Below are 24,902 nucleotides of genomic sequence, written 5' to 3' on the forward strand. Positions count from 1 at the left end.
ATTATATGAGCTTTTAATCTAAAGTTCTGACTTAATTTTCTCATATTTGTCACTCTGGAAGCTAAAACATCTTATTCTCCTGGTGTCCACTAAGGGCTTTAACGCTGTATTATAGAGATAATACATGTTATTATCCAGGTGTCCACTAGGGGCTTTAACGCTGTATTATAGAGATAATACATGTTATTCTCCTGGTGTCCACTAGGGGCATCACTACTGTATTATAGAGATAATACATGTTATTCTCCAGGTGTCCACTAGGGGCATCACTACTGTATTATAGAGATAATACATGTTATTCTCCAGGTGTCCACTAGGGGCTTTAACGCTGTATTATAGAGATAATACATGTTATTCTCCTGGTGTCCACTAGGGGCATCGCTGCTGTATTATAGAGATAATACATGTTATTCTCCTGGTGTCCACTAGGGGCATCACTACTGTATTATAGAGATAATGTATGTTATTTTCCCGGTGTCCACTAGGGGCATCACTGCTGTATTATAGAGATAATACATGTTATTCTCCTGGTGTCCACTAGTTATTGTTATTCAACTCATTATTCAGAATAATTGATATTTTATTATTACATTATTGTGGTCATCACTTTAAAGGTGCAGTTCATGTTAATTACTTTATATGATCTATAATATTACATCATCATTTATTAGTAATAAATAAATGTGGTCCATGTACAAGTATATGGAAATGTACATCAATACTGTACTTAAGTACTTGAGTTACTTTCCACCACAATTAGTACTCAACTGAAGTACAATTTGAAGCTACTTGTTTCTTTATATTTTGGGTAAAACTATCGGACTGTCATTACAGATTTTAAATATGAGATGAAAGTAAAAGTACACAATAATCCTACAACAGTAATCTGTCCTTGGAGTACTTTCATAGGATTCTTTAAAAAATACTTCTGTACTTTTACTTTAGTGTTCTTTTGAATGCTGGGCTTGTAGTATTGTTATGCTTCAGTACTGTGACAGTACCTGGACCCGGTCCCGGTGGGGAGCCGGCTCCAGTGAGACAGAAGCCGGAAGAAGGACGCGGGTCTCCGGCTGTAACCAAGAGGAGGCGCCACAGCAATGGTTGTCGTCATGGAGTGCACGCGGCTGCCGCTGGTCCTGGTTCTGGTTCTGGCTCTTCTCTGGACCCGGACCACCGCACACCTGGACCGGAACTCTTCGGCCCTGAAGGTGGACCTCTCCGCGGCGATCCGCCGGGTGGACCGACGCTTTCTGTCCGTCACCATCGACGCGAGCCTGGCGGCAGAGGAGAGGTTCATGTCCCTGTTGAGGTGCGTGTCTGTCGGCTTGCAGAGCTCCGGGACGAGCCGCTGAATCCGGCTTTACTAAAGCAGCTGTTTTATTTAATAATACAGATGTTTTATTTATAATACAGATGTTTTATTTAATAAAGCAGCTTTCATCGGCTCCACTGGATCCTGTTAGTTTAATCTTCCTCTAACTTCCTTTAAAGCCGCTTAACTCCTGAATCCTCTCAAAGTAACTATTAATATTAAAATCTGCTCAGATTCATGTTTGTGTAAAGAGCTTTGACATGAGCTTCTGCTTCAGCAAATATGTAACAAAGAGAAGCACAATGGCATCATCACGTGATTTAAAATAACAATAACTATCCATAGAGAGTTTTAGTGCTTTGGGAAAGTCAATAAAACAACAGTGAGAGTTAAACTAAGATGCAACAGAGCAATGGATTAAAACAATCAATAGGTTAAAACGTAAACCAATAAATAAATACAATAATTTAAAACCAGTATGACTAGAGAGGAGGAAGTTACAGTTGAATACATTTTTCCAGCTTTTATTTTGAAGGAAGCTTTATCTTTATTGATTTGTGGTTTGAAGCTTCAATCTCAATCAAAGAATGTTAACAGACTGGAGAATCTTTAATGGGACTAAATAATATGATTTATGATTTTGTTATTAACAGCTGATACCTTTCAGACTAAAAGTTTCAGCCTGTAAATCTGTCGTGTTGGATGATTATTTATGTACAATATGTTTTATCTATCTGAAGGGTCAGAATACATACTTGTACTTCATATGAGTGGTAGTTACTTAATTTCACCACCAGTATTTAATGTGTTATTATATATTTAAACTGCTCGTTGATGTTTTTTCACCCTGAACTAGAAAAAGAAAATGAAACAAATCATTGAATTTATTAATTGTTAAAAGGATTCTATTGCTGCTTTATTCGTCTAAAATTTGTTTTCTCTTTAAAGGTTCAGAGTATCAGATCATATATGAAGTATTCTAGTCCATCATAATATAACATATATATATACATATATTGATGAAGGTTTCCTCTTCAGCTCTCCGAAGGTCAGGACGCTGGCGAAGGCCTTGAGTCCGTCTTTCCTGAGGTTTGGGGGGACGAGACAAGACTTCATGGTCTTCACCCCTCAGGGGGTCCCAGCTGCAGGTAACCAGTCCGGTCCCAGCGCTCAGGCTCTCTGCAGGTGTACTGTATGATGACCCTGTTGTGGTGGAAGTCCACAACAGGGTACCTTCTGGTGTGAAACTCAAGTATTTATTGAACAGACACTTCTATATGATGAGATAATTCAGCTGAATGGATCGAGCTCTTTCCCCTCAGAAGGTTCAGGGGTCTAACCCTGAGGAAAAGGTTAACAGAGTCGTTATGCCCCCCATGCACCAGGGCCTTGATCCCGGCCTTGGTGCATGTCTGGAAGGTGGTTTAGTCTACCGGGCTCTGGGGGAAAGGGCGACAGCCGGAACAAAGAGCACGTCAGACACGAAACAATCATGAGATAAACTTGTTGATGAGGTCAGGGTTCAGTACGCGTTCCATCTATAAAGAGCAATATGATAAATAACCACAGCTGTCGCTGTTAGATGCGCCCTGTGATCGGCTGCAGCTGCCGCCGTGGCTGGAGGACCGGCTGAAGAAGGACTGGACCCGGCAGCAGCTGAGCCTGATGAAAGAAGACTGGCAGGGGAAGTACAGGAGAGTCCAGTACACAGGTATGGGCTTTGGGTGGCGGGGATGTACTTCCAAAGGTCACATGATGTCGTCAGTGTAATCTGAAAACAATGCAAATGTAATGTAATCGACCCTAGGGTCCCTCAGGGGTCAACGCCCGGACCTCTGCTTTTTCATTGCATACTTGTACTGCAGTAAAGTCTTGAAAGCAGAAGTACTAGTACTACAGTAAAGGGTCCAAATACTTCCTCCACCACAGAGTACACCGTAGACCTGCTGCACTCCTTCTCCAGCTGCTCGGGGATGGATCTGATCTTCGGGCTGAACGCTCTGCTCAGGACCGCCAACAACACCTGGAACAGCAGCAACGCCGCCTCACTGCTGCGGTACTGCGAGTCCAGAGGGTACCAGATGTCCTGGGAGCTGGGCAACGGTACGCCAAGGGGACTAGGACCACACACGTAGACTACACATGCCGTCTGCATCAAAATGAGACTGAACGTCTGTTTCAGAACCGAACAGCTACGAGAAGAAGGCCGGCATCCGAGTGGATGGAAACCAGCTGGGACGGGATTTCACTCGCCTCAGAGAGATGATGTCACGATCCAAAAGCTACCGCCACGCCGGGCTGTTCGGGCCGGACGTCGGTCAGCCTCGAGACCACCGGGTGGATCTACTGGAGGGGTGTGTGTGTGGTTGTGTGTGTGTGTGTGTGTGTGTGTGTGTGTGTGTTGTCGTACTAACCGGCTTGTTTCTGCTGCAGCTTCCTGCAGACTGGCGCTGAGGCCGTGGACGCCTGTACTTGGCACCAGTGAGTTCACCTTTACTTTAACCTCGGACTACACAAACACTGGTGTACTTCATAAAGCACACACCATAATACTATTCATTCACTTTGTCCTGTTAGTTATTATGTGAATGGACGAGATACGTCTCTGGAGGATTTTCTAGATCCTGAGATTCTGGACACTCTGGCCTTCAAGACCAAAGAAGTCCTGGAGGTAAAAATGTATATATATATATCACTTCGACACCTCAACATGTGTGACGTTAAAGTGTTGAAGTGTTAAAGTGTTGAAGTGTTTTTTCAGAAAGTAAAGCTGGTTTCTCCTGAAAAGCTGGTTTGGCTCGGAGAGACGAGCTCGGCGTACGGAGGAGGAGCGGCGGGGCTGTCGGACACGTTCGCTGCAGGATTCATGTGAGTTTATTCTTCATGTCTTTGAGTACGACTTTAAACAAGACCGGGTCCAAGTCAAGACTGGGTCCAAGTCAAGACCGGGTCCATATCGAGTCAAGACCAGGTCCAGCTGGACTCAGTTCAGAGCCCGAGTGCTGATTTCCTGCTTGATTATCTTAAACAGGAGGGACGTGGTCTCTCAGGAGGACTACATCTAGTTTATTGAGTTTACTGATTACCTGGCTGCCCGGTCTCATGACACTTAAAGCTGCTCATTCTCTCTCTCTCTCTCTCTCTCTCTCTCTCTCTCTCTCTCTCTCTCTCTCTCTCTCTCTCACGTATGTTTCTGTATCATTATCACATGCATCAGTGTTATTAAACACGTTTCTGTTATGTATACATGGTTCTGTGTTATAGACACATCATTATATATTGTTAAGACATGTTAGTGTTATTACCACATGTTTCAGTGCTATTGACACATGTCACAGTGTTTTTAACACATGTTATAGTGTCGTTAGCACATCTTATGTCCTCTCAGAAAGACTTCATCTAGTTTATTGAGTTCACTGATTACCTTTCACTGCAGCCCGGTCTCATGACACTTAAAGCTGCTCATTCTCTGTCTGTCTGTCTGTCTGTCTGTCTGTCACATGTCGCAGCGTTATTAATACATGTTACAGTGTTATTAACACATGTCACAGCGTTATTAAAACATGTTATAGTGTTAATACCGCATGTTACGGTGTTATTACCACATGTTACAGTGTTAAAGAACTATTGCCACATGTTTTAGTACTATTACCATACGTTAAAGTGTTATTAAAACATGATACAGTGTTATTAAAACATGTTACAGTGTTGTTAGCACATCTTTCAGTGTTACATTATTATTAGCACATGTTACATTGTTATTAGCACATGTTACATTGTTATTAGCACATGTTGCAGTGTGATTAACACATATTACACTGTTATTAACACATGCTACATTGTTATTAGAACATGTTACAGTGTTATTAAAATATAATACAGTGTTATTAACACATGTTACAGTGTTATTAACACACGTTTTTGTTGTTAGCACATGATACATTGTTATTAGAACATGTTACAGTGTTATTAGCACATGTTACATTGTTATTAGCACATGTTACAGTGTTATTAACACACGTTTTTGTTGTTAGCACATGATACATTGTTATTAGCACATGTTACAGTGTTATTAGCACATGTTACATTGTTATTAGCACATGTTACAGTGTTATTAACACATATTACAGTGTGATTAACACATATTACAGTGTTATTAACACATGCTACATTGTTATTAGAACATGTTACAGTGTTATTAAAATATAATACAGTGTTATTAACACATGTTACAGTGTTATTAACACATGTTATAGTGTCATTAGCATGCTACAGTGTTATTAACACATGTTACAGTGTCATTAGCATGCTACAGTGTTATTAACACATGTTACAGTGTCATTAGCGTGCTACAGTGTTATTAACACATGTTACAGTGTCATTAGCGTGCTACAGTGTTATTAACACATGTTACAGTGTCATTAGCGTGCTACAGTGCTGTGCCCTCTTGCTGTCTGCAGGTGGCTGGATAAACTGGGCCTGGCAGCCAAACTGGGGCTGGATGTTGTGATGCGGCAGGTGTTCATTGGCTCTGGGAGTTATCACCTGGTGGATGAAAACCTGGATCCACTTCCTGTGAGACTGCTTTTAGTTTAACATTGTGTGTTTTTAATCTGAACAAAATGTAATTTTGTGTTTAAAGATGCATTTTGAATGTAATTTATTTGACAACTTAAGTTACCAATGTATTGAAGCTGTACTAATGTGTGATAAGATCATGAATTATGAGATTAAAGTACTCAGTAACATTATATATTACAATATATAATATATATACTATTATACATTATTTATATATATATATATATATATATATATATATATATATATATATGTGTGTGTGTGTGTGTGTGTGTTTAGAATGGCCCCCTAAGATAAAACAATATAAACTACTGCTAACGCGATGTGAGCGTCTCCTGATGCATGATGGGAACTGTCTCCTCAGGACTACTGGCTGTCGGTCCTCTACAAGCGGCTGGTTGGTCCGGAGGTGCTGAAGGTGGACCTCGCCGGCGGGGCTGGAAGGAGACGCGTGCGTCTGTACCTGCACTGCTCCAGCAAAGAGAGGTACTCCTGCTTCAGCATCGCACGCCCGGTGTGTCGGCCATCTTGTTCTGACCGCTCTTCCCTTTGTGCAGGTACCGGAGCGGAGCCGTCACGCTGATCTCCATGAACCTCGGGGAGGAGCCGGCCCGGCTCTCGCTTCCTGATCGGCTCTCCTCCAGCTCGGTGGAGGCCTTCTTGCTGCAGGCGGACCGGCCGGGGGCGGCGGGGCTCTACTCCAGGTGCTTCTTCCTCCTCCTCTTCTTCCTCCTCTCCTCCTCCTCCTCCTCCTTCTCTTCCTCCTCTTCTTCCTCCTCCTCCTCCTCCTCCTCCTCCTCCTCCTCTTTAATGCAGTACCTAATACTCACAGTGTGTATTTGTACGTTTACTCCAGTAAAGAAGCTGAGTTTTGATTCTGCACATAAAGTTCAGTTAACTGGTCACACTTTGTTAGAAACAGAAGTACACAAACCAGTTGCATTCTGGGAGGTGTAGGATCCAAGACCCTTTTTCAGTATCTGTCCTCGAGATCTTTAAGCTGAGGCTCGATCCACAATAATTTGTGTTTCTGACTTCTCCAAATACTTCTCTAAAAACTTCTAAAAAAACTTATCTAAAACTTTTCTCTAGTACTTCTCTTAATACTTCCAGCTGGATGTGTGACGGATGGCACGCAGCACATTGACGGCTTTAAATCCGGGTACAGTCAGGGTACTTTTTATATAGATATATATATATATATATATCTAAATAAAAAGTACCCTGACGATATTATTCATGTGGAGTTAATGTTACATGCAGTACTATACTACTAAATAATAGTATTTAGTAGTACAGTACTGCACATTATGGGTTTTAGTGTACTACACCTGTGCTGCAGGTGTGTGAGTAGTAGTGTGTGTGTGCTGCAGGTGTGTGAGTAGTAGTGTGTGTGTGCTGCAGGTGTGTGAGGCTGAACGGAGACGTGATGAAGATGCAGGACGATGAAACTCTTCCCGACATGAAAGGAACTCGTCTTCCTCCGGCTAAACACCTGCAGCTACCTGCCTTCTGCCTGGCCTTCTTCATCCTCACGGACGCTGCAGCACCAGCCTGCATGTGACCACATGTGTCACCTGGTACCAACAGGTGAGACACTGACCTCACCTGGTACCAACGGATATGACCTCACCTGGTACCAACAGGTGAGACACTGACCTCACCTGGTACCAACGGATATGACCTCACCTGGTACCAACAGGTGAGACACTGACCTCACCTGATACCAACGGGCGAGACACTGACCTCACCTGATACCAACAGGTGAGACATCATATGGTACCAACGGGTGACTCCTCTGCAGACTGTAAACGCAGAGATGTAGTACAGTACAAAGTACTATATGTACCTCAGAGATGTAGTACAGTACAAAGTACCTTATGTACCTCTGAGATGTATTACAGTAAAAAGTACTATTTGTACCTCTGAGATGTAGTGGAAGTAGAAAATACCCAAGTACAGTACAAGTACCTTAAATGTACACTAAAGTTCTACCAACAAAACTAAAAGTTACAATAAAGAATAAGTCGATACGTTATTCATTAGTTATTTGAAAATATTTGAGCAGAACCATGTATATTGTTTAATATGTATTGTTTATTATTTCATATTTCATGTTTAATATGTATTGTTTATTATTTCTTATTTCTGTTTAATATGTATTGTTTATTATTTCATATTTCATGTTTAATATGTATTGTTTATTATTTCTTATTTCTGTTTAATATTAAATGCTCAGGACTCGTCCTGCTGTTCTCCGTGTGTGATGACGTAACACAGAGACTTGTAGTCCAGGTTCCCTGAAGAGTCGATGACGAACGACTGAACATCTGCTTCACCTGTAAACATCAATAATATTAATATATATCACAATCATATTAATATACATCTGCTTCACCTGCAATCATCAACACTAAATGTATATATATATATATATATATATATATATATATATATATATATATATATATATATACGTATATATATATATATATATATATATATATATATACGTATATATATATTTTTATTATACTGTTGTACTTTTACTGGAGTAAACTTTGGACTTGTACTTGTAGCGTAGTATGTCTGCACTGCGGTTTTAGTACTTTAATGAAGTACAAGATGTGAATACTTCCTCTGTTATTACGTTTCAACACATTTCACCAGTTCACGAACGCTGGTTCCTGAACGAAATGGAAATGAAAAATGAAAAATGAACAAAGATATAAACAGGGGCTCTTTTTTCATTATTTCATTATTTAATTTTTTCATCTCATTATTATAACTTTTAATTCACTTTATAATCTATTTTCTGTTTTTATTGTCTTATTATTTAATTTTTTCATCTCATTATTATAAATTTTAATTCACTTTATAATCTATTTTCAGTTTTTATTGTCTTATTATTTCTCCTGCTGAATGATTCTTCCTCTCTTTCTGTCCAATAACTCCAGCAGTGAGGTGTAACTGGAAACATCACTGCTCCCAGTCCAGCCCTGTGACCCGCTGCTGGTTTATAGGAGTTCTCTGTGAGTGTAGCGGCTCATTCAGGCCGCGTGGCGGCGCTGCAGTCTTTCTGTTGCTAAGAAACAAGTTGTATTCACATAACCAGGAGAACATAGTAATAATAACAATAATAATACATTTAATTTATATAGCATAGACTATATATAGTACATTATATAGTCATATATTGTCTATATTATAGGGTCATATTCCATCTAATAACTCTATATGTCTGTAATGTTGCATATGATTATATATATATTTATATATATATATATCATTTTAAAACTACAAAACCAGGTTGTGACGTCACTCCAGATGAAAAAGACAGATTACTAATGTTTCATAGCGTTTATAACATGTTATATTTATTGATGTGCTTATGTGACGCCTCTGGTGAGTGCGCGCGGCTCAGCGGACTATGAATGCGGCGCAGTGACGTCTCATCAATACTACACTACCCACAACCCCCCGCGCCGAGCCCATGTTGTAGGAAATCCATTTGCGGCGGATTATTGTAATCCGACAGAGGGTCTGGACGACACCTCGGATCACGACGGAGAATACAGGGACCCGGTGGGGCGATGATCTGACGCTCCTGAACGCACCATCTGCGGCTCCTGAACGCACCATCTGCGGCTCCTGAACGCACCATCGGGCCGTTTCCTGGAGCAGCGGATCCGCCTGAGACGCAGTGAGCGCGGCTTGGCAGCAGCGCAGAGAGAGCGGGACTTTACCGGGACGTTTATTTGTTCGTTAGAGAGCCCCCCCCCCCCCCCCCCCTCCCTCCACCCCACACCCCCCTAGTCCGGCTCGGCTCGGCTCGGCTCGGCTGAATTTAGCCAGCTAGCTCAGCCCAGCTGCTCCAGGAGGAATCGATCCGAGTACTTTTACACACTTTTGTGTTTTTGAGGAGGCAGCATGTCGGCGAAGGACCCGAACCCGAACCCGACCCCGACCCAGAACCCGACCCCGATCCAGATGTCGACCACCGAGCGGCCCGTGAAAGGTTCCTGTCTCCTTTATGTTCAGGAAGTTCACTCACAGCTAGGCGGCTAGCCGAGCTAAAGCCCCGTAACCGGCCATGTCCCCGGTGTGGGGGGGTCAGAGTCAGGTTCAGGTTCAGGGTTACCCCCCCCCCACACCCCCCCGTCTCTGACCCGGACCCCCCTCCGAACTGGACCCCCAGGAGGAGCCAGGGTTAGGGGATGCAAGTTAATCAATCCATGCTAATGAGTTAGCTTCTTAGCTTAGCTGCCGGGACAGATGTTCATGTTTAGAAACTGTTGAGGTTCACTGTGTGTGTGTGTGTGGGTGTGTGCGTGTGTTAGTGTGTCTGTTACTGTGTGTGTACGTGTTACCGTGTGCGTGTTACTGTGTCTTTTACTGTGTGTGTGTGGGTGTGTGTGTGTGTTACGTGTATCTGTTACTGTGTCTGTAACAGCGTGTGTGGGGGTGTTACTGTGTGTCTGTTACAGTGTGTGTGTGTGTGTGTGTGTGTGTGTGTGCGTGTGTGCGTGCACGTTGGCCTGAATATAAGAAGAGTCTTCTCTTTCCAACAGCTGTTTTTAGAAAATTACTTAAAGACATCAGCTCATTTCATACCTCTGTACGACACAAATATGAGTCTCTGTAGCCTGTGAGTGAGTCTTTATATCCTGTGAGTGAGTCTTTGTATCCTGTGAGTCTTTATATCCTGTGAGTGAGTCTTTGTATCCTGTGAGTGAGTCTTTGTATCCTGTGAGTGAGTCTTTGTATCCCATGAGTGAGTCTTTGTATCCCGTGAGTGAGTCTTTGTATCCCGTGAGTGAGTCTTTGTATCCCGTGAGTGAGTCTTTGTAGCTCGTGAGTGAGTCTTTGTAGCCTGTAAGTGAGTGATTGTATCCTGTGAGTGAGTCTTTGTATCCTGTGAGTGAGTCTTTGTATCCTGTGAGTGAGTCTCTGTATCCCGCGAGTGAGTCTCTGTATCCCGCGAGTGAGTCTCTGTATCCCGCGAGTGAGTGATTGTATCCCGCGAGTCTTTGTATCCTGTGAGTGAGTCTCTGTATCCCGCGAGTGAGTGAGTGTATCCCGCGAGTGAGTGAGTGTATCCCGCGAGTGAGTCAGTCAGTGAGTGAGTGAGTGAGTGAGTGAGTCAGTCAGTCTTTGTATCCCGCGAGTGAGTCTTTGTATCCCGCGAGTGAGTCTTTGTATCCCGCGAGTGAGTCTTTGTATCCCGCGAGTGAGTCTTTGTATCCCGCGAGTGAGTCTTTGTAGCCTGTGAGTGAGTCTTTGTATCCTGTGAATGAGTCTCTGTAGCCTGTGAGATTAAAACCAGTAGTCACCAGTAAAAGTATAATGAATACGTATAAAACACTACAATATGATGTAATTGGACTGAATGGTTGGGTGCATTGATGGCCGCCCAGATGCATCTGACAACCGGTTTTCTAAAGGTTCTGCCTCACCTGTCCAGCTGGACTCAAATAATTCAGACAGGTGAGTCAATGGCGTGTGGCCTTAACCCACTGGTTCTCAATTTTTTTTTTCATGCCACAGAAAGACAAATTTTCAAGCCCCAACCGTGAGATAAGCTTTTTGCTGTTTTGGTTTTGGCAAAACGCCAAGAATCTTAGCCGTCGCGCAAGCGGAACCTGTTAACGTCGTAACGTAAACATTACAATGAAAGTATAGGCATTTCGCCATGCATTTATTAATGACGTTTTATGGCCGTGTACTTTTGTACAATGTGAAGTTCTCATATAGCTCATGGAGATATATCTCTCAATAAATAAATCAAACAAACAAACAGCCTCACCCCTCGCGCCCCACCTGTAATACCTCCGCGCCCCACAGTTTGAGAGCCACTGCCTTAACCGTTAGTCCCCGTTAACAATGAGACGCGTTAGCTTCAGAGTGGAGTTTTCTCGGGTGTGGAGCAAAGAGAGGGGGCGTGTCTGAGTCTCTCTAAGCAGCTGATTGGATCAGAGGTTTAACGAGGCTTTGGCTGCAGGAGAGCGTCGCTTCATTAAAGCTTCCTTCAGGTCGCTGGCACACACACACACACACACACACACACACACATCCCCCCCTCTCCAGTAGATCCAGTAGATCCGCCCGCTTGTCTCGAGGCTGACCGACGCCCGGCCCGAACAGCCCGGCGTGGCGGTAGCATTTGGATCGTGACATCATCTCTCTGAGGAGAGTGAAATCAGTATGGCGCCGGTCTCGTCGTGGGCCCCAGTATGGAGCCGGTCTCGTCGTGGGCCCCAGTATGGAGCCGGTCTCGTTGTGGGCCCCAGTATGGAGCCGGTCTCGTCGTGGGCCCCAGTATGGAGCCGGTCTCGTCGTGGGCCCCAGTATGGAGCCGGTCTCGTCGTGGGCCCCAGTAAACCAACCAGAGAGCAGCCGTCTGTTTGATTCCCACGGTTTTGTTTATATTTGACTGGCAGCTGACCACAGCAGCTACGGTGGGACACATGGACAAAGTTCAATTAAATATTGACGTGTTTTAAACAACTTCCTGTTAGAAATGACCACAGGGAGCTGTTGGTTGTTCAAACCTTCAAACAATCTGCAGAACGAACACAAGCTGATTTTCATCAGTCAAACGGTCCTTGAACGCATCAAACAAGCAGACAAAACTGAGCTTAAATTCATGATATTTCATTAAAAACATTTTAAACTGCACTGAAGACGTGTTCTGGTTCTGGTTCTGGTTCTGGTTCCAGAGAGAAGCAGGGACTTTTATTTTGAAGGGAAATGTGACGGGAGACAAAAAGCCTCTTTGTGTTTGAACTCCACTTCCTTCAGAGGGCTTTTATTTTAACTCCACTTCCTTCAGAGGGTTTTCATTGGAACTCCACTTCCTTCAGAGGGTTTTTATTTGAACTCCACTTCCTTCAGAGGGTTTTTATTTTAACTCCACTTCCTTCAGAGGGTTTTCATTGGAACTCCACTTCCTTCAGAGGGCTTTTATTTTAACTCCACTTCCTTCAGAGGGTTTTCATTGGAACTCCACTTCCTTCAGAGGGTTTTTATTTGAATTCCACTTCCTTCAGAGGGTTTTTATTTGAACTCCACTTCCTTCAGAGGTTGAACGCCTCGTTTCACAACCGAGACTCAACTGATCATTGAGGACTCGCATCGGCCTCCAGTGGTCATGCTGCTGGGCATGAACCAGTTCAGGAGCTCCAGCTGATGGGATGGTGTGTGTGACCTGGTTCCGTTTCAGATTCTCACTCTAAAGTGTGAGTGTGAGAGAGGGAGAGTGTGTGTGTGTGTGTGTGTGTGTGAGAGCGAGCGAGTGAGAGAGAGAGACCTGGTTCCGTTTCAGATTCTCACTGTGTGTGGGGGTGTGTGTGGGTGTGGGTGTGTCGACACGAGGAAGTGTCTGAAATACTTTGTGTGAGATGGCAGCGATATCGCCCGAGTGTTGTGAAAGAAAAGAACAGTTACGACTCTGGTGTTGAGGAAATATCTTCTGTATGAGTCATTTTCTATAGAATTCTATACAACCAGAGGAATCGCCCCCTGGTGGTCAATAGAGAGAATGCAGCTTTAACACATGAAGCATAGACTTCTATACAACCAGCTCAGAGTATGAAAGTGTATTTAAACTGTGAAGCAGTCTTAATTCTTCTTGTCCAGACTAGTGAAGTTAAGTCGACGCTCCTTCAGCTGGAAGAACTTCCTGATCCTTCAGCTCAGGTCCTCCGAGACGCTGGTCTTATTAAGCGCTTTGGTATTTCCTCCTCTTTTGTCTGCGAGCCTGAACACGCCGCCATGCCGTCTGCAGTCTGAAGCTGTACGGTCTACACGGGTCCTGTCTTCAGTGTGCTGACCCGTCCTGTCTTCAGTGTGCTGACCCGTCCTGTCTTCAGTGTGCTGACCCGTCCTGTCTTGCCCCCCCTGGTAGCGGTGCCGTACCCTCCCGGGACCCGCCTGTCGGTCAAAGACCTGTACGTGGACGGGAGGCCCAGCGTGGAGGTGCTGAAGGCCCACCTGGTGAAGGAGGGCCGGGTGGAGGAGGAGACGGCTCTCCGGATCATCAACGACGGGGCCGCCATCCTGCGGCAGGAGAAGTGCATGCTGGAGGTGGAGGCGCCCATCACAGGTACCCCCCTTAAAGAGAGATGGTTCTGCCCCCCCCCTTAAAGAGAGATGGTTCAGTCCCCCCCCTTAAAGAGAGATGGTTCTGCCCCCCCCCTTAAAGAGGGTGGTTCAGTCCCCCCCCTTAAAGAGAGATGGTTCTGCCCCCCCCCTTAAAGAGAGATGGTTCTGCCCCCCCCCCTTAAAGAGAGATGGTTCTGCCCGTTCCCCCTTAAAGAGAGATGGTTCTGTCCAACCCCCTTTAAAGTAAAGTGAATATTTTCTCATTTTGGTCGCACAAAACAAGATATTTAAATATGTCAACTTTCTTAATTTTATAGAAATCTTTTTATTGAATCTTTGATCATAGATCAAACGCTAAATTGTGTGTTTGTGTGTCCAGTGTGCGGAGACGTCCACGGACAGTTCTTCGACCTGATGAAGCTGTTCGAGGTGGGCGGATCCCCCAGCAGCACCCGCTACCTGTTCCTGGGGGACTACGTGGACCGGGGCTACTTCAGCATCGAGGTAGAGAAACAAATATATATATATATATATATACACACACACACCCCTGACATTTGGAGGGGCGGCCTGCTGCTCGGCTGGGGCTTAGCAGAGTGTCTTTAAATAGTGGTAGTAATGAAAGACACGCTGTCTGCTGTCTTCTGACTGCACACACACACACACACTAGTGTGTGCGTGCACACACACCTCTCTTGTTGCCTCAAGGCTCGGCCTGTGTCCCATTTCTAAAACAATCTGGGGGAAGGACTGTGTGTGTCCTCACAGAGTGTGTGTGTCTTCAGGGTGTGTGTCTCCTTAGAGCGTGTCTCCTTAGAGAGTGCGTCTTCAGGGTGTGTGTGTGTGTGTGTGTGTGTGTGTGTGTCCTCGGAGTAAGCGTTACATTAAATGTAATTTAAATAATTTTTAGTTATGGATAAGGTTAGCCATATAGGGACCGGTTCCTATACGGCCGGCGTAAATATATTTGTAGTTTGAAGCTGTAGTTTGAAGTCAAGTGTTTTGTATTTATTTATATTTATAGTATACTTTAAACAGTTAATGTATTGTTCAATTTGAAGAGGAAAATTGGCTTTGGCAATAAAAAAAAAGTCTTTAATTTTGTTTTTTAAGTATAGGTTTAGGCACCGGTGTCATTTTAAAAGTATCGTTTTAGCACTTTTCTTTGATCTGTTCTTCATCCTCTCGTCATTAGAAAATCTGCTTGTTGCAGATTATATATAAAGTGTATATATTATTGTGTGTGTATATATATATTTACATGTGATATATTGATACTTTATTTATATAGTTACACATTGATACTTTATATATATGTATTGATATATTGATCTCCCCTCAGTGTGTGCTGTTCCTGTGGGTGCTGAAGATCAACCATCCCAACACCCTCTTCCTGCTCAGAGGAAACCACGAGTGCCGACATCTCACCGAGTACTTCACCTTCAAGCAGGAGTGTGAGTCCGCAGACTCTAACATGTGACCTGTGACCTGTGACCTGTCCAGCTGACCTGTGTGTGTGTGTGTGTGTGTGTGTGCAGGTAAGATCAAGTACTCTGAGAGGGTGTATGACGCCTGCATGGATGCGTTCGACTGCCTCCCTCTGGCTGCGCTCCTCAACCAGCAGTTCCTGTGTGTTCACGGAGGTCTGAGCCCGGAGGTCACCTGTCTGGACGACATCCGGAAGGTATGAATAATAAGATCCACTCTGTTCTCCCTCTGTGGGCGCAAAGCGAGTTAGACTCCAGGGTTGTTTTTGTTGTGTTTCTAATGATCACGTTTATTCATGAACATTGTATTGATGGAGAATGAAGCTGCTCAGTAGAAACATATGTCTACGTCATAGTGTGGTGAAATGTAATATTACTTTACCTGAATAGTATTCTTTACTTCTGGTACAGAGATGTATTTACCTTCCTGTGAAGAGGCTGTAAATTCACTCAGTTAATTCACTCAGAGCTGATTCACCGATCAATAAACCGCTCTCTGCTCTTCCTCCACACATCTGAAGAGTTATGACACCATTCCTCAATGTTTGAACCGCTACAAAGCAAACAATCGCTTGTTTAACGGAGGAAGTAATCAGCAGATGAACCCATAAATGACATAACCGTGATTTAAGTTATAAAGACGATGAGTTGTAAAAGACTACCTTTAGGGCCATGCAGGGAAAACCTGGAAAAGTCATGGAATATTTAAAATGGTTATTTCCAGGCCTGGAAAAAGTCCATGAAAAAAATTAAATCCCAAAGGTTTTGGAAAATTCATGGACATTTTTTTATATTCATATGTTCATGACGTTCATTTACGCTGAGTTTGAAATAATGAATATGCTTTTAAAAGAAAGACTCAAAATATAAGCAGGCATACATACAGGCATCTATATAAATGTTTATTCTTTTAATCAAACTATTGTCTAATTCATTTGTGTCATTTAAGGTTTACTGTATGCTTTGTATTCTCATTGTTAGTTTAAATACTACATTTACTCACTTTGTACTGTTTACACCCAGATTTCACTAAATGTTTGTCATGGAAATTTGGTTTAAAGTCGTGAAAATCCACTGGTCAGAATGTGTATGAACCCTGTACAAAGAGGATGGATTGTAAAAGACTACCTTTAGGGCCATGGACCCCTCCAGGGGCCCACAGGCCCCTCTGGGTGCTGCAGGGCACTGACGTGTCTCTGTGTTGCAGCTGGACCGGTTCAAGGAGCCTCCGGCCTTCGGGCCCATGTGTGACCTGCTGTGGTCCGACCCGGGGGAGGACTACGGCTCGGAGAAGACCCAGGAGCACTTCTGCCACAACAGCGTGAGAGGCTGCTCGTACTTCTACAGGTACGAGGCTCTGCTGGGGAAGTTTCCACGCGAAGGTCGTTAATCTGAGCGTTAAATACATATTAGCCTTCTCTGCTCCGTCTTAATATTTGTACTGAAGCCACACAAGGTCACGCCTGTTCAGAGCCGCGTTCATCCGGCTGCTGGTTTGTTTTAGTAGCCGGATGTTTAAAGAGTTCTCTAATAGAAGTGTTGCTCTCATAAATAGATGTATTAGTTTATTCAGCTTCTAGCTTTCAGACCTGGGGACTGAAATACTGTATTTATCAGCTGTTCATCTATCAGCTGTTTATTTATCAGCCGTTCCTTCATCGTCTCATGTCTTCTGTTGTTGATGATGATGATGAGGACCAACCCCCTCTTCTTCTTCTCCTGTTCCAGTTACCCAGCAGTATGTGACTTCCTGATGAACAACAACCTGTTGTCAGTAATACGAGCTCATGAAGCTCAGGATGCAGGGTGAGTGGTTTCCTTCAGTAATATTACTACATAATAATAATAATAATAATAATAATAATAATAATAATAACAATGTTATTCATTTATTTATATTGTATTAATTTCTTCTTATCCCCCCAAAATACATTGTCTATTGTCATCATTATTGTTTTATTGTTATATACCGTTACTGCACATGTATTAGTAATATTATATGTAGTACTACATACTTTAATGTACACTATATCTAAATAGCTTCGGATATTAATATCAGTTAAAGGTGCTTTTAGAATTTCACTTTGATGACACTGAAAATAAAAAAGCATGTTTAAATATTTCTTTAGCTAAAATGTGCATCTCATCCTGTTACGTTGCTGTCGAGCCTCTTCCCCTGCAGCTGGATCATCATGATTCACAGAACTGCCAAAAAAAGAAAAGTCACGGAGAAAAGTAAAGTGTTTAATTCTGCGTGGAGGTATTAATTTGCTTTCACTGCCAACGATGCTGGCTGACCCGTCGGCTTGATATGTGGCGAGAAATTATCACCCAACAAAACATGTAATGTTGAAAGACTCTTCCAGAACAAACACACAGCATCTGCTGAAAAATATCAAGCTGCAGATGAGCGATTCCTCAACTGCTGCAGCAAACCGAGCAAAGTAGATCTACTTTCAGGAAGTGGATCACGTCTCCAAACTCAACTCCTGCTGCTGGTTCTGTGGCGGCTCGTGAGACACTGAGGGATCCGCTAGTAAAAACAGATCCGTTTGCGGTGCTCTAAAAGTCCGGCGTAGTGAGAACGTAGCAGAAGATATGCGTTTTAAAATGGAAACCTCAAGTGGGGATCACACCTGCTACCTTGTGGTTACCGGGCGGACACTCTACCACACGAGCAACATGAATAGATAGTCATGTTTGCATAATTGTGGCTTTAATTGACCTCAATGTAGCCGACACATGACTATTTTGTTTCTCCTCTTCACAAGAGTTTGATAGTCTTAACAGGTAAAATACCAATTCAATGTTAATAATTGTCTTTATTCTTGTCCTATAATTTCATAAATAACTACTATAGTTTTGTATGTACATAATATGACTTTATATAAAACGTTATAAGCTCCAGACACTTTTTTCATATCATCACTCCAGTATCTTTTATATTTTAATATCATTTTAGTTCTTTATCTGTTTTTAATTTATCCCACGGACAAGTAAATCCTTGTCTTTACCTTCTTTTTTTTTCTTGACCCTTATCTTGCTTTATCTACTTTAATCTTTTCTTTGTCATATTTTATTGTATCCTTTTATCTTGACCCTCATCTTTTCTTTGTCATATTTTATTGTATCCTTTTATCTTGACCCTTATCTTGTTTTATCTACTTTAATCTTTCTCTCATTGGACCCTCATCTTATGCATAAACTGTGTCCGTCAGGTATCGAATGTACAGGAAAAGTCAGACGACAGGCTTCCCATCTTTAATCACCATCTTCTCTGCCCCGAACTACCTGGACGTGTACAATAACAAAGGTACGCGGAACCATGGCAACAAGTGGGAGACCTTGAAGCCCTGGCAACAGGAGACAGGAAGTGCACCATGAAGTAGAAGATGTAAATGTGTGTGTTTTGTTCTCAGCGGCGGTGCTGAAATATGAGAATAATGTGATGAACATCCGTCAGTTTAACTGCTCTCCTCACCCCTACTGGCTGCCCAACTTCATGGACGTCTTCACCTGGTCTCTGCCCTTCGTCGGAGAGAAAGGTGAGGCTACTGTGGTTCATACTGTTGTTTATACTGATGTTTCAGTATGATGATTAGCCATGAAAACAAAAGCAAATCACTAAAGCAAACCTTTCTTTAGTGATGTTTTTCCTAATTTTTAATCTAGTTTTTCTGTGAATGTTTCCTCAGTCACAGAGATGCTGGTGAACGTGTTGAACATCTGCTCTGACGACGAGCTCATGTCAGAAGGAGACGACACGTGTGAAGGTAAGAGGAAGTATCACCATCACCATCATCATCATCATCATCACACCTCACTGTTTCTTCTGTTCATTTACTCCCCGAGTGAATTCAAGGCTTTACACGTGCTTTCTTTCTTTTGAAATATAAAAAAAAACATCCATCAGCATGTCGTCATCATTATGTCGCCTTTTCTTCTGATGAAGCCTGGATTTCAGATTGTCCTTGAACGCACCACCAATGAGAGTTTTTGAATGGTTCCTGTTTAAAGCTGCATTTCCACATTCCAACGACAAAATAAACCGACATACCGTGTTTTTCACAGATACATATTTAAATACTCCTGAATGGACCCACATTATTATCTCTAGTGGGTGATCTGCAGTGAAGTATACTTCTTATATATGTATACACTTTATCCCTGAATGTAATGCTGCAGAGGAGGAAGTTGACGTGTGGTATCAAAAGATTAAAGGCCAGTGTGAACGCTTCCCCTGCAGCAGCAGCGTTATCATAAAGACCCTTTAATGCACATAAGTAACCAATAGTGCACATTAAGTGAAGAAGTGGAGCTCTGATCCTCCTGTGCTTCTCCTCTCGTTGTCCAGGTGGAACTCCAGCCGTCAGGAAGGAGGTGATCAGGAATAAGATCCGGGCGATTGGAAAGATGGCTCGAGTCTTCTCTGTGCTCAGGTGTGTCTTCACCTGAGGGTTTAGTCTCCAGGTGCTCCTCACTGGGAGGAACACGGCCTCCAGTGGCTGGTGACTCCCTTAATGCCCCGTCTCCACTTGTTGCCTCACAGATCTTTTCCCAGTCTGGCTCCACTTCATTTGAAGGCTAATGACTTTTCCTGATTGTCCTCTTTCCGTCATGTGGAAGCGTGCCACAATCATTTGTCCTTTAAAGACGGATACGTTATTTTAGGTCCTGAAGTTCCTCTGCTAGTTTCTGTGAGCTTCATCACAAACTCTACGTCCACAGGGGAATTATTTATTAGTGGGTTAAAATTCTAAATCTGTATAGAGTAACTAGAGCTGTCGGTTAAATGAAGTACTCTGAGATGTACTTCTGGTTCCATTAGTACAATAGTACATTAATGTGCCTCCTCGGTTATATACATCGGTACTGTCCCTTTAAGTTTCCTCATGAAGTTCAGCAGCATAATAATCTGTGGTCTTATGATGGGTTCTTGTGGAACACCAGATAAAACTACTGTTTAATTGACGTAAAGCTGGTTTAATAAAGTTATGATTGAATCACTGTTATATACATTCTAATTATATTACATTATATGTATTTATATACATGTTTGTGTTGACAGAGAGGAGAATGAGAGTGTGCTGCAGCTGAAGGGCCTGACCCCGACAGGAACGCTGCCGGTGGGAGTTTTGTCCGGAGGTCGGAGAACTCTCCAGAGCGGTGAGCAGCCGAGCATCCCACCAGATACCCCGACTCCCACCAGACACCCCGACTCCCACCAGACACCCCGACTCCCACCAGACACCCCGACTCCCACCAGACACCCCGCCTACCACCAGACACCCCGCCTCCCACCAGACACCCCGCCTCCCACCAGACACCCCGCCTCCCACCAGACACCCCGACTCCCACAAGAGACCTGAGAGATTATTGTGCTCTAACTTCCAACCCCATGGAGGAGGGCTGTGATGATGTTAACGGGACTGACTGAATGCATTGATGGATAACGATCTCTCTCTCTTTCTCTCTCTCTTTCTCTCTCTCTCTCTCTCTCTCTTTCTCTCTCTCCACGCTTACACAGCCACCGTAGAGGCAGAGGAGGCACGAGGTACGCAACCGCATGTTTCCTGTCTGTACCTGTCTCATGTCTGTACCTGTCTCATGTCTGTACCTGTCTCATGTCTGTACCTGTCTCATGTCTGTACCTGTCTCATGTCTGTACCTGTCTCATGTCTGTACCTGTCTCATGGGGTCTCCTGTTTCCAGTCTGTGTCTGTACCTGTGTCATGTGTAGGGTTGGGTTCCAACACGAAAAGCAACGCAGATTTCGGTACTTCCTTCCGGTGCCTGAGCCGATTTAAATACTTTTTTGTTTACACTACTCTGTAAAGTTGCACGGTATATAGATACTAAAAGGTAGCGCGGTGCCCGCACGCTAAAAAGAGCGGGGCTCGAGGGGGCGGGGCTTCCAGCGCTCACACACACAGTGCGCGCACACAGAGATCGCTGCAGACACGAGCACGAGCTTTTGAACGTCCGTCCTCGGCTTGATGGAACAAATCTCTCCAGTTGATATTAATGATGACGTGTAGTCCAGTAAAGCAGCAGTTTTTGGATCCAACAGTGTCTGAGTTCTGTTGCACACGGTCCCATCAGGCCATGATGCTTGTGTCTGTTCTTTTTTTAAATATATATTGTTATAGTTTGAAGTTAAAAGGTGTGAAGCTGTAGTTTGAAGTCAAGTATATTTTGTATGTATTTATTTATATTTCTAGGATACTTTAAACAGTTAATATATTGTTCAACTTGAAAAAAAAAAAATTGCCTTGGCAATAAAAAAGTATCGGTTCAGGCACCGGTATCGTTTTAAAAGTATCGGTTTAGCACCGGTATCGGAAAAAACCCAAACGATACCCATCCCTAGTCATGGGGTCTCCTTTCTGTACCCGTCTCATGTCTGTACCTGTCTCGTGGTGTCGGGTTCTCCTGTCTGTGGTTCTGGTGCAGCGGGTCCACAGAGACCACTTCAATGTTCATAAGCAGCATGAATATGTTCTGTTGGGTTGATTAGAATCAGTTTGTGTTGAGTCAGCATATCTTTCTGTTCAATGGAGTTTGTTTGACAGATGTTTCTATTATTTTGTCCAGGGTAGACTAAATAACAGAAACACCTCTCTATCATGTAACTTATTTATTATTAACAACAGTAAATAACAAGTATTATTACTACTATAATAACAGTTATTATTATTAGTATTACTTAATAACTTAATAATAATAGTTGTTATTATTGCTATTACAACTGTAATAATAATAGTAGTAATAATTAATACTACTATAATAATAGTTGTTATTATTATTATTATTATCACAATAATAACTATAATACAATGAATTGTTATTATTATTATTATTATTATTACTGGTATATTAATATGAATAACAACAATAACCGCACCAGTGAAATGTCCCTTTAATGAAAGTGTGTTTCTTTGTCTTCATGCTGTCCTGTTCCGGTTCTGAAGTAAGTTTTCTCTGCTGGTCTAACCAGTGCATGTATATTTATAAACCAGTAATAACTAACTAAGTTCATACGAACGCTGACATTCTATATATACATACTGGACGTGTGGTCTCCGGGTCTCTGACGTGCTCCTCTTTCTCCAGCCATTCAAGACCCGCTGCACAAGATCCAGAGCTTCGAGGAGGCTCGAGGTCTGGACCGCATCAACGAGAGGATGCCGCCCCGCCGGGACAGCAAGCAGGAGCCCCCGGCCCCCAACAACCTGCCGGCCAGCCCGGGGCCCCCAGACAAGAACGGCACCAACGCACAGGCCTAAGCCACCTACCCCCACCTACTCCCACTTACTACCCCTATTCCCCCCTACTCCCACCTACTCCTCTCTACTGCTCCCCTACTCCCACCTACTCCTCCCACCTACTCCCCTCTACCTCCCCCCTACTCCCACCTACCTACACCCCTACTCCCACCTACTCCCACCTACTCCCACTTACTACCCCTATTCCCCCCTACTCTCACCTATCCCACCTACTCCTCTCTACTGCCCCCCCTACTCCCACCTACTCCTTTCCACTGCCCCCCCTACTCCCACCTACTCCTTTCTACTGCCCCCCCCTACTCCCACCTATTCTCCCTCCTCTCGCTCCTCCTCTCTATTCTCCCTCCTCTCCTCTCTATCCTTCCTTCTCTCCTCCCTATTCCCCTATTGCCTCGTCTCCTCCACCTTATTGCCTCCTTTCCTTCCTCCTCTCCTTGCTTCCTTCCTTCCCCCCTTCTCTCCTTTTAAGAGCAGGAGAAGAAGCCGTTCAGAGCGACTCTCATCGTGCTTAATTTATTTCATCTATTAAATATCATAGTTGAGGACTGAACCTGCTGAATCACAACCATCTGTTCTGATCCGGTTCCGGTCTGATCCATGTATGGTTCTGGTTCCGGTCTGATCCATATATGGTTCTGGTTCCGGTCTGATCCATGTATGGTTCTGGTTCCGGTCTGATCCAGGTCTGGTTCCGGTTCTGCTCTGGCAAACCCACCTTACAGTCTGTTGGTTTCTGGGAAGACATCTTTCTTTCTATCAGCGTCTTATTTTGGCGGGGGAGGAAATGACGCTGTGTCCGTGCCCACACACACACGCACACACGCCCACACACAAACACGCCCGTGCACACACACACACACACACACGCCCACGCACACACACGCTCGCACACAAACACGCCCGTGCACACACACACACACACACACACACGCCCACGCACACACACGCTCACACACACACGTTCATAAATCCATCCCTTCTCATGCCAATGGTCTGACTGAGCTCTGCGGAGCAAGTATTGACATTTATATTATATTATTATATTTGTACATTTGAACTGTTCCCTCTTTTCAATGTGACGGCTTCTTTTGTTTTTTACAACATATAGATTTAGGGTTATTATCCTGGGGGGGTGGGAGGGGGGGGTGGGGTGTAGATTTGGGTTATTATCCTGGGGGGGGGGGTAGATTTGGGTTATTATCCTGGGGGGGGGGGTAGATTTGGGTTATTATCCTGGGGGTTAAGGGTTTTCTGTTTGAGTAAAACTGGGCTTCATTGTTCAGGTTTGAAACTAAACCCGAGGTTCACTTGTAGGCTTAACGATGATGACGATGATGATGATGATGTGGTCGAAAGCTTCAGAGGAAGCCAGTAAGTGGACCTTGAGTCCTGACTGAATCCAAAGCTTCTGGTCTCTCTGAAGGGTTCAGAAACCCAAAGAGGTTCTGACCTGCAACAGGAGAACCCGGTTTGACTGAAGGGGAGAACCCTTTAACCCCGGGGGGCGGGGCATGTGGGGTGCGGGGCTTTCATGTAATCCTTGTTTTGGCGGTGGGTTCGAGGCCTCTTTCTGACTTCTGTTCTCTCAGAACATATCTCACAGAATGTACAGAAACTTTCAGATTAAAGCAACGGTTCTTTTTTTCTTTGCAGCTAAATTTAAAAGATGAAAACAAAAAGAATCTGTCGATGTTTCACTTCATTCAAATAAACAAACTGAAAAGTGAACGCTCTCGTGTTTCTGTCCAGCGCTGCGTTCAGGGACACCTCGCTGAGCGCCGGCCAATCGCAGGCCAGCGTGGGAGGTGTTGTTCCCTAGCAACACCAGCCCTCCTCTTCATTACCTGCAGCAGCTCCAGTGCATGATGAAGATGATGATGAAGAAGATCGTACGGGGGAGTTTGAACACGACACAATGTAATTTATACATGTCCAATAATAGTTATTATAGATTCATATTATTGGTAATTTATACCTGAAACATGTTAAATAATAACTATTATTAATTCATATTATTAATCATTTATACCTGATACATCTCCAATAATAACTATAATTCCTATTATTAATCATTTATACCCGATGCATGTTCAATAACTATTATTAATTCAGATTAATTACTAGAGATACAAA

At 43.6% G+C, this 24,902-nt stretch overlaps 2 protein-coding genes across 4 annotated transcripts; both read left to right on the plus strand.

Moving 5' to 3' along the window:
* Positions 1-1,109: 1,109 nt before the first annotated feature.
* hpse (heparanase) lies at positions 1,110-8,237 on the plus strand (the record flags this gene model as incomplete). Its single annotated transcript, XM_079235236.1, has 12 exons — positions 1,110-1,309; positions 2,351-2,460; positions 2,895-3,023; positions 3,242-3,415; positions 3,495-3,666; positions 3,746-3,793; positions 3,890-3,983; positions 4,074-4,180; positions 5,773-5,887; positions 6,258-6,379; positions 6,451-6,597; positions 7,298-8,237. 12 exons carry the CDS (start codon positions 1,110-1,112, stop codon positions 7,455-7,457), a joined length of 1,578 nt encoding a protein of 525 aa, XP_079091362.1. The 3' UTR covers positions 7,458-8,237.
* A 1,600-nt stretch (positions 8,238-9,837) lies between these two features.
* On the plus strand, positions 9,838-23,893 carry ppp3ccb (protein phosphatase 3, catalytic subunit, gamma isozyme, b). Of its 3 annotated transcripts, none has more exons than XM_079234729.1 (14): positions 9,838-9,911; positions 13,800-13,997; positions 14,376-14,500; positions 15,339-15,450; positions 15,535-15,680; positions 16,691-16,830; positions 17,212-17,289; positions 18,702-18,796; positions 18,903-19,028; positions 19,179-19,256; positions 19,838-19,922; positions 20,552-20,649; positions 21,011-21,037; positions 22,597-23,893. In XM_079234729.1, exons 1-14 carry the CDS (start codon positions 9,884-9,886, stop codon positions 22,767-22,769), a joined length of 1,509 nt encoding a protein of 502 aa, XP_079090855.1. In that variant the 5' UTR covers positions 9,838-9,883; the 3' UTR covers positions 22,770-23,893. The 3 variants fall into 3 exon arrangements, with proteins under 3 accessions (XP_079090855.1, XP_079090857.1, XP_079090856.1); XM_079234731.1 differs by having other exon boundaries at positions 19,850-19,922; XM_079234730.1 differs by lacking the exon at positions 21,011-21,037.
* Positions 23,894-24,902: the final 1,009 nt, after the last annotated feature.

This window comes from Taurulus bubalis (assembly GCF_910589615.1).
Source record: "Taurulus bubalis genome assembly, chromosome: 19".
In the NCBI taxonomy this organism is placed as follows: domain Eukaryota; kingdom Metazoa; phylum Chordata; class Actinopteri; order Perciformes; family Cottidae; genus Taurulus; species Taurulus bubalis.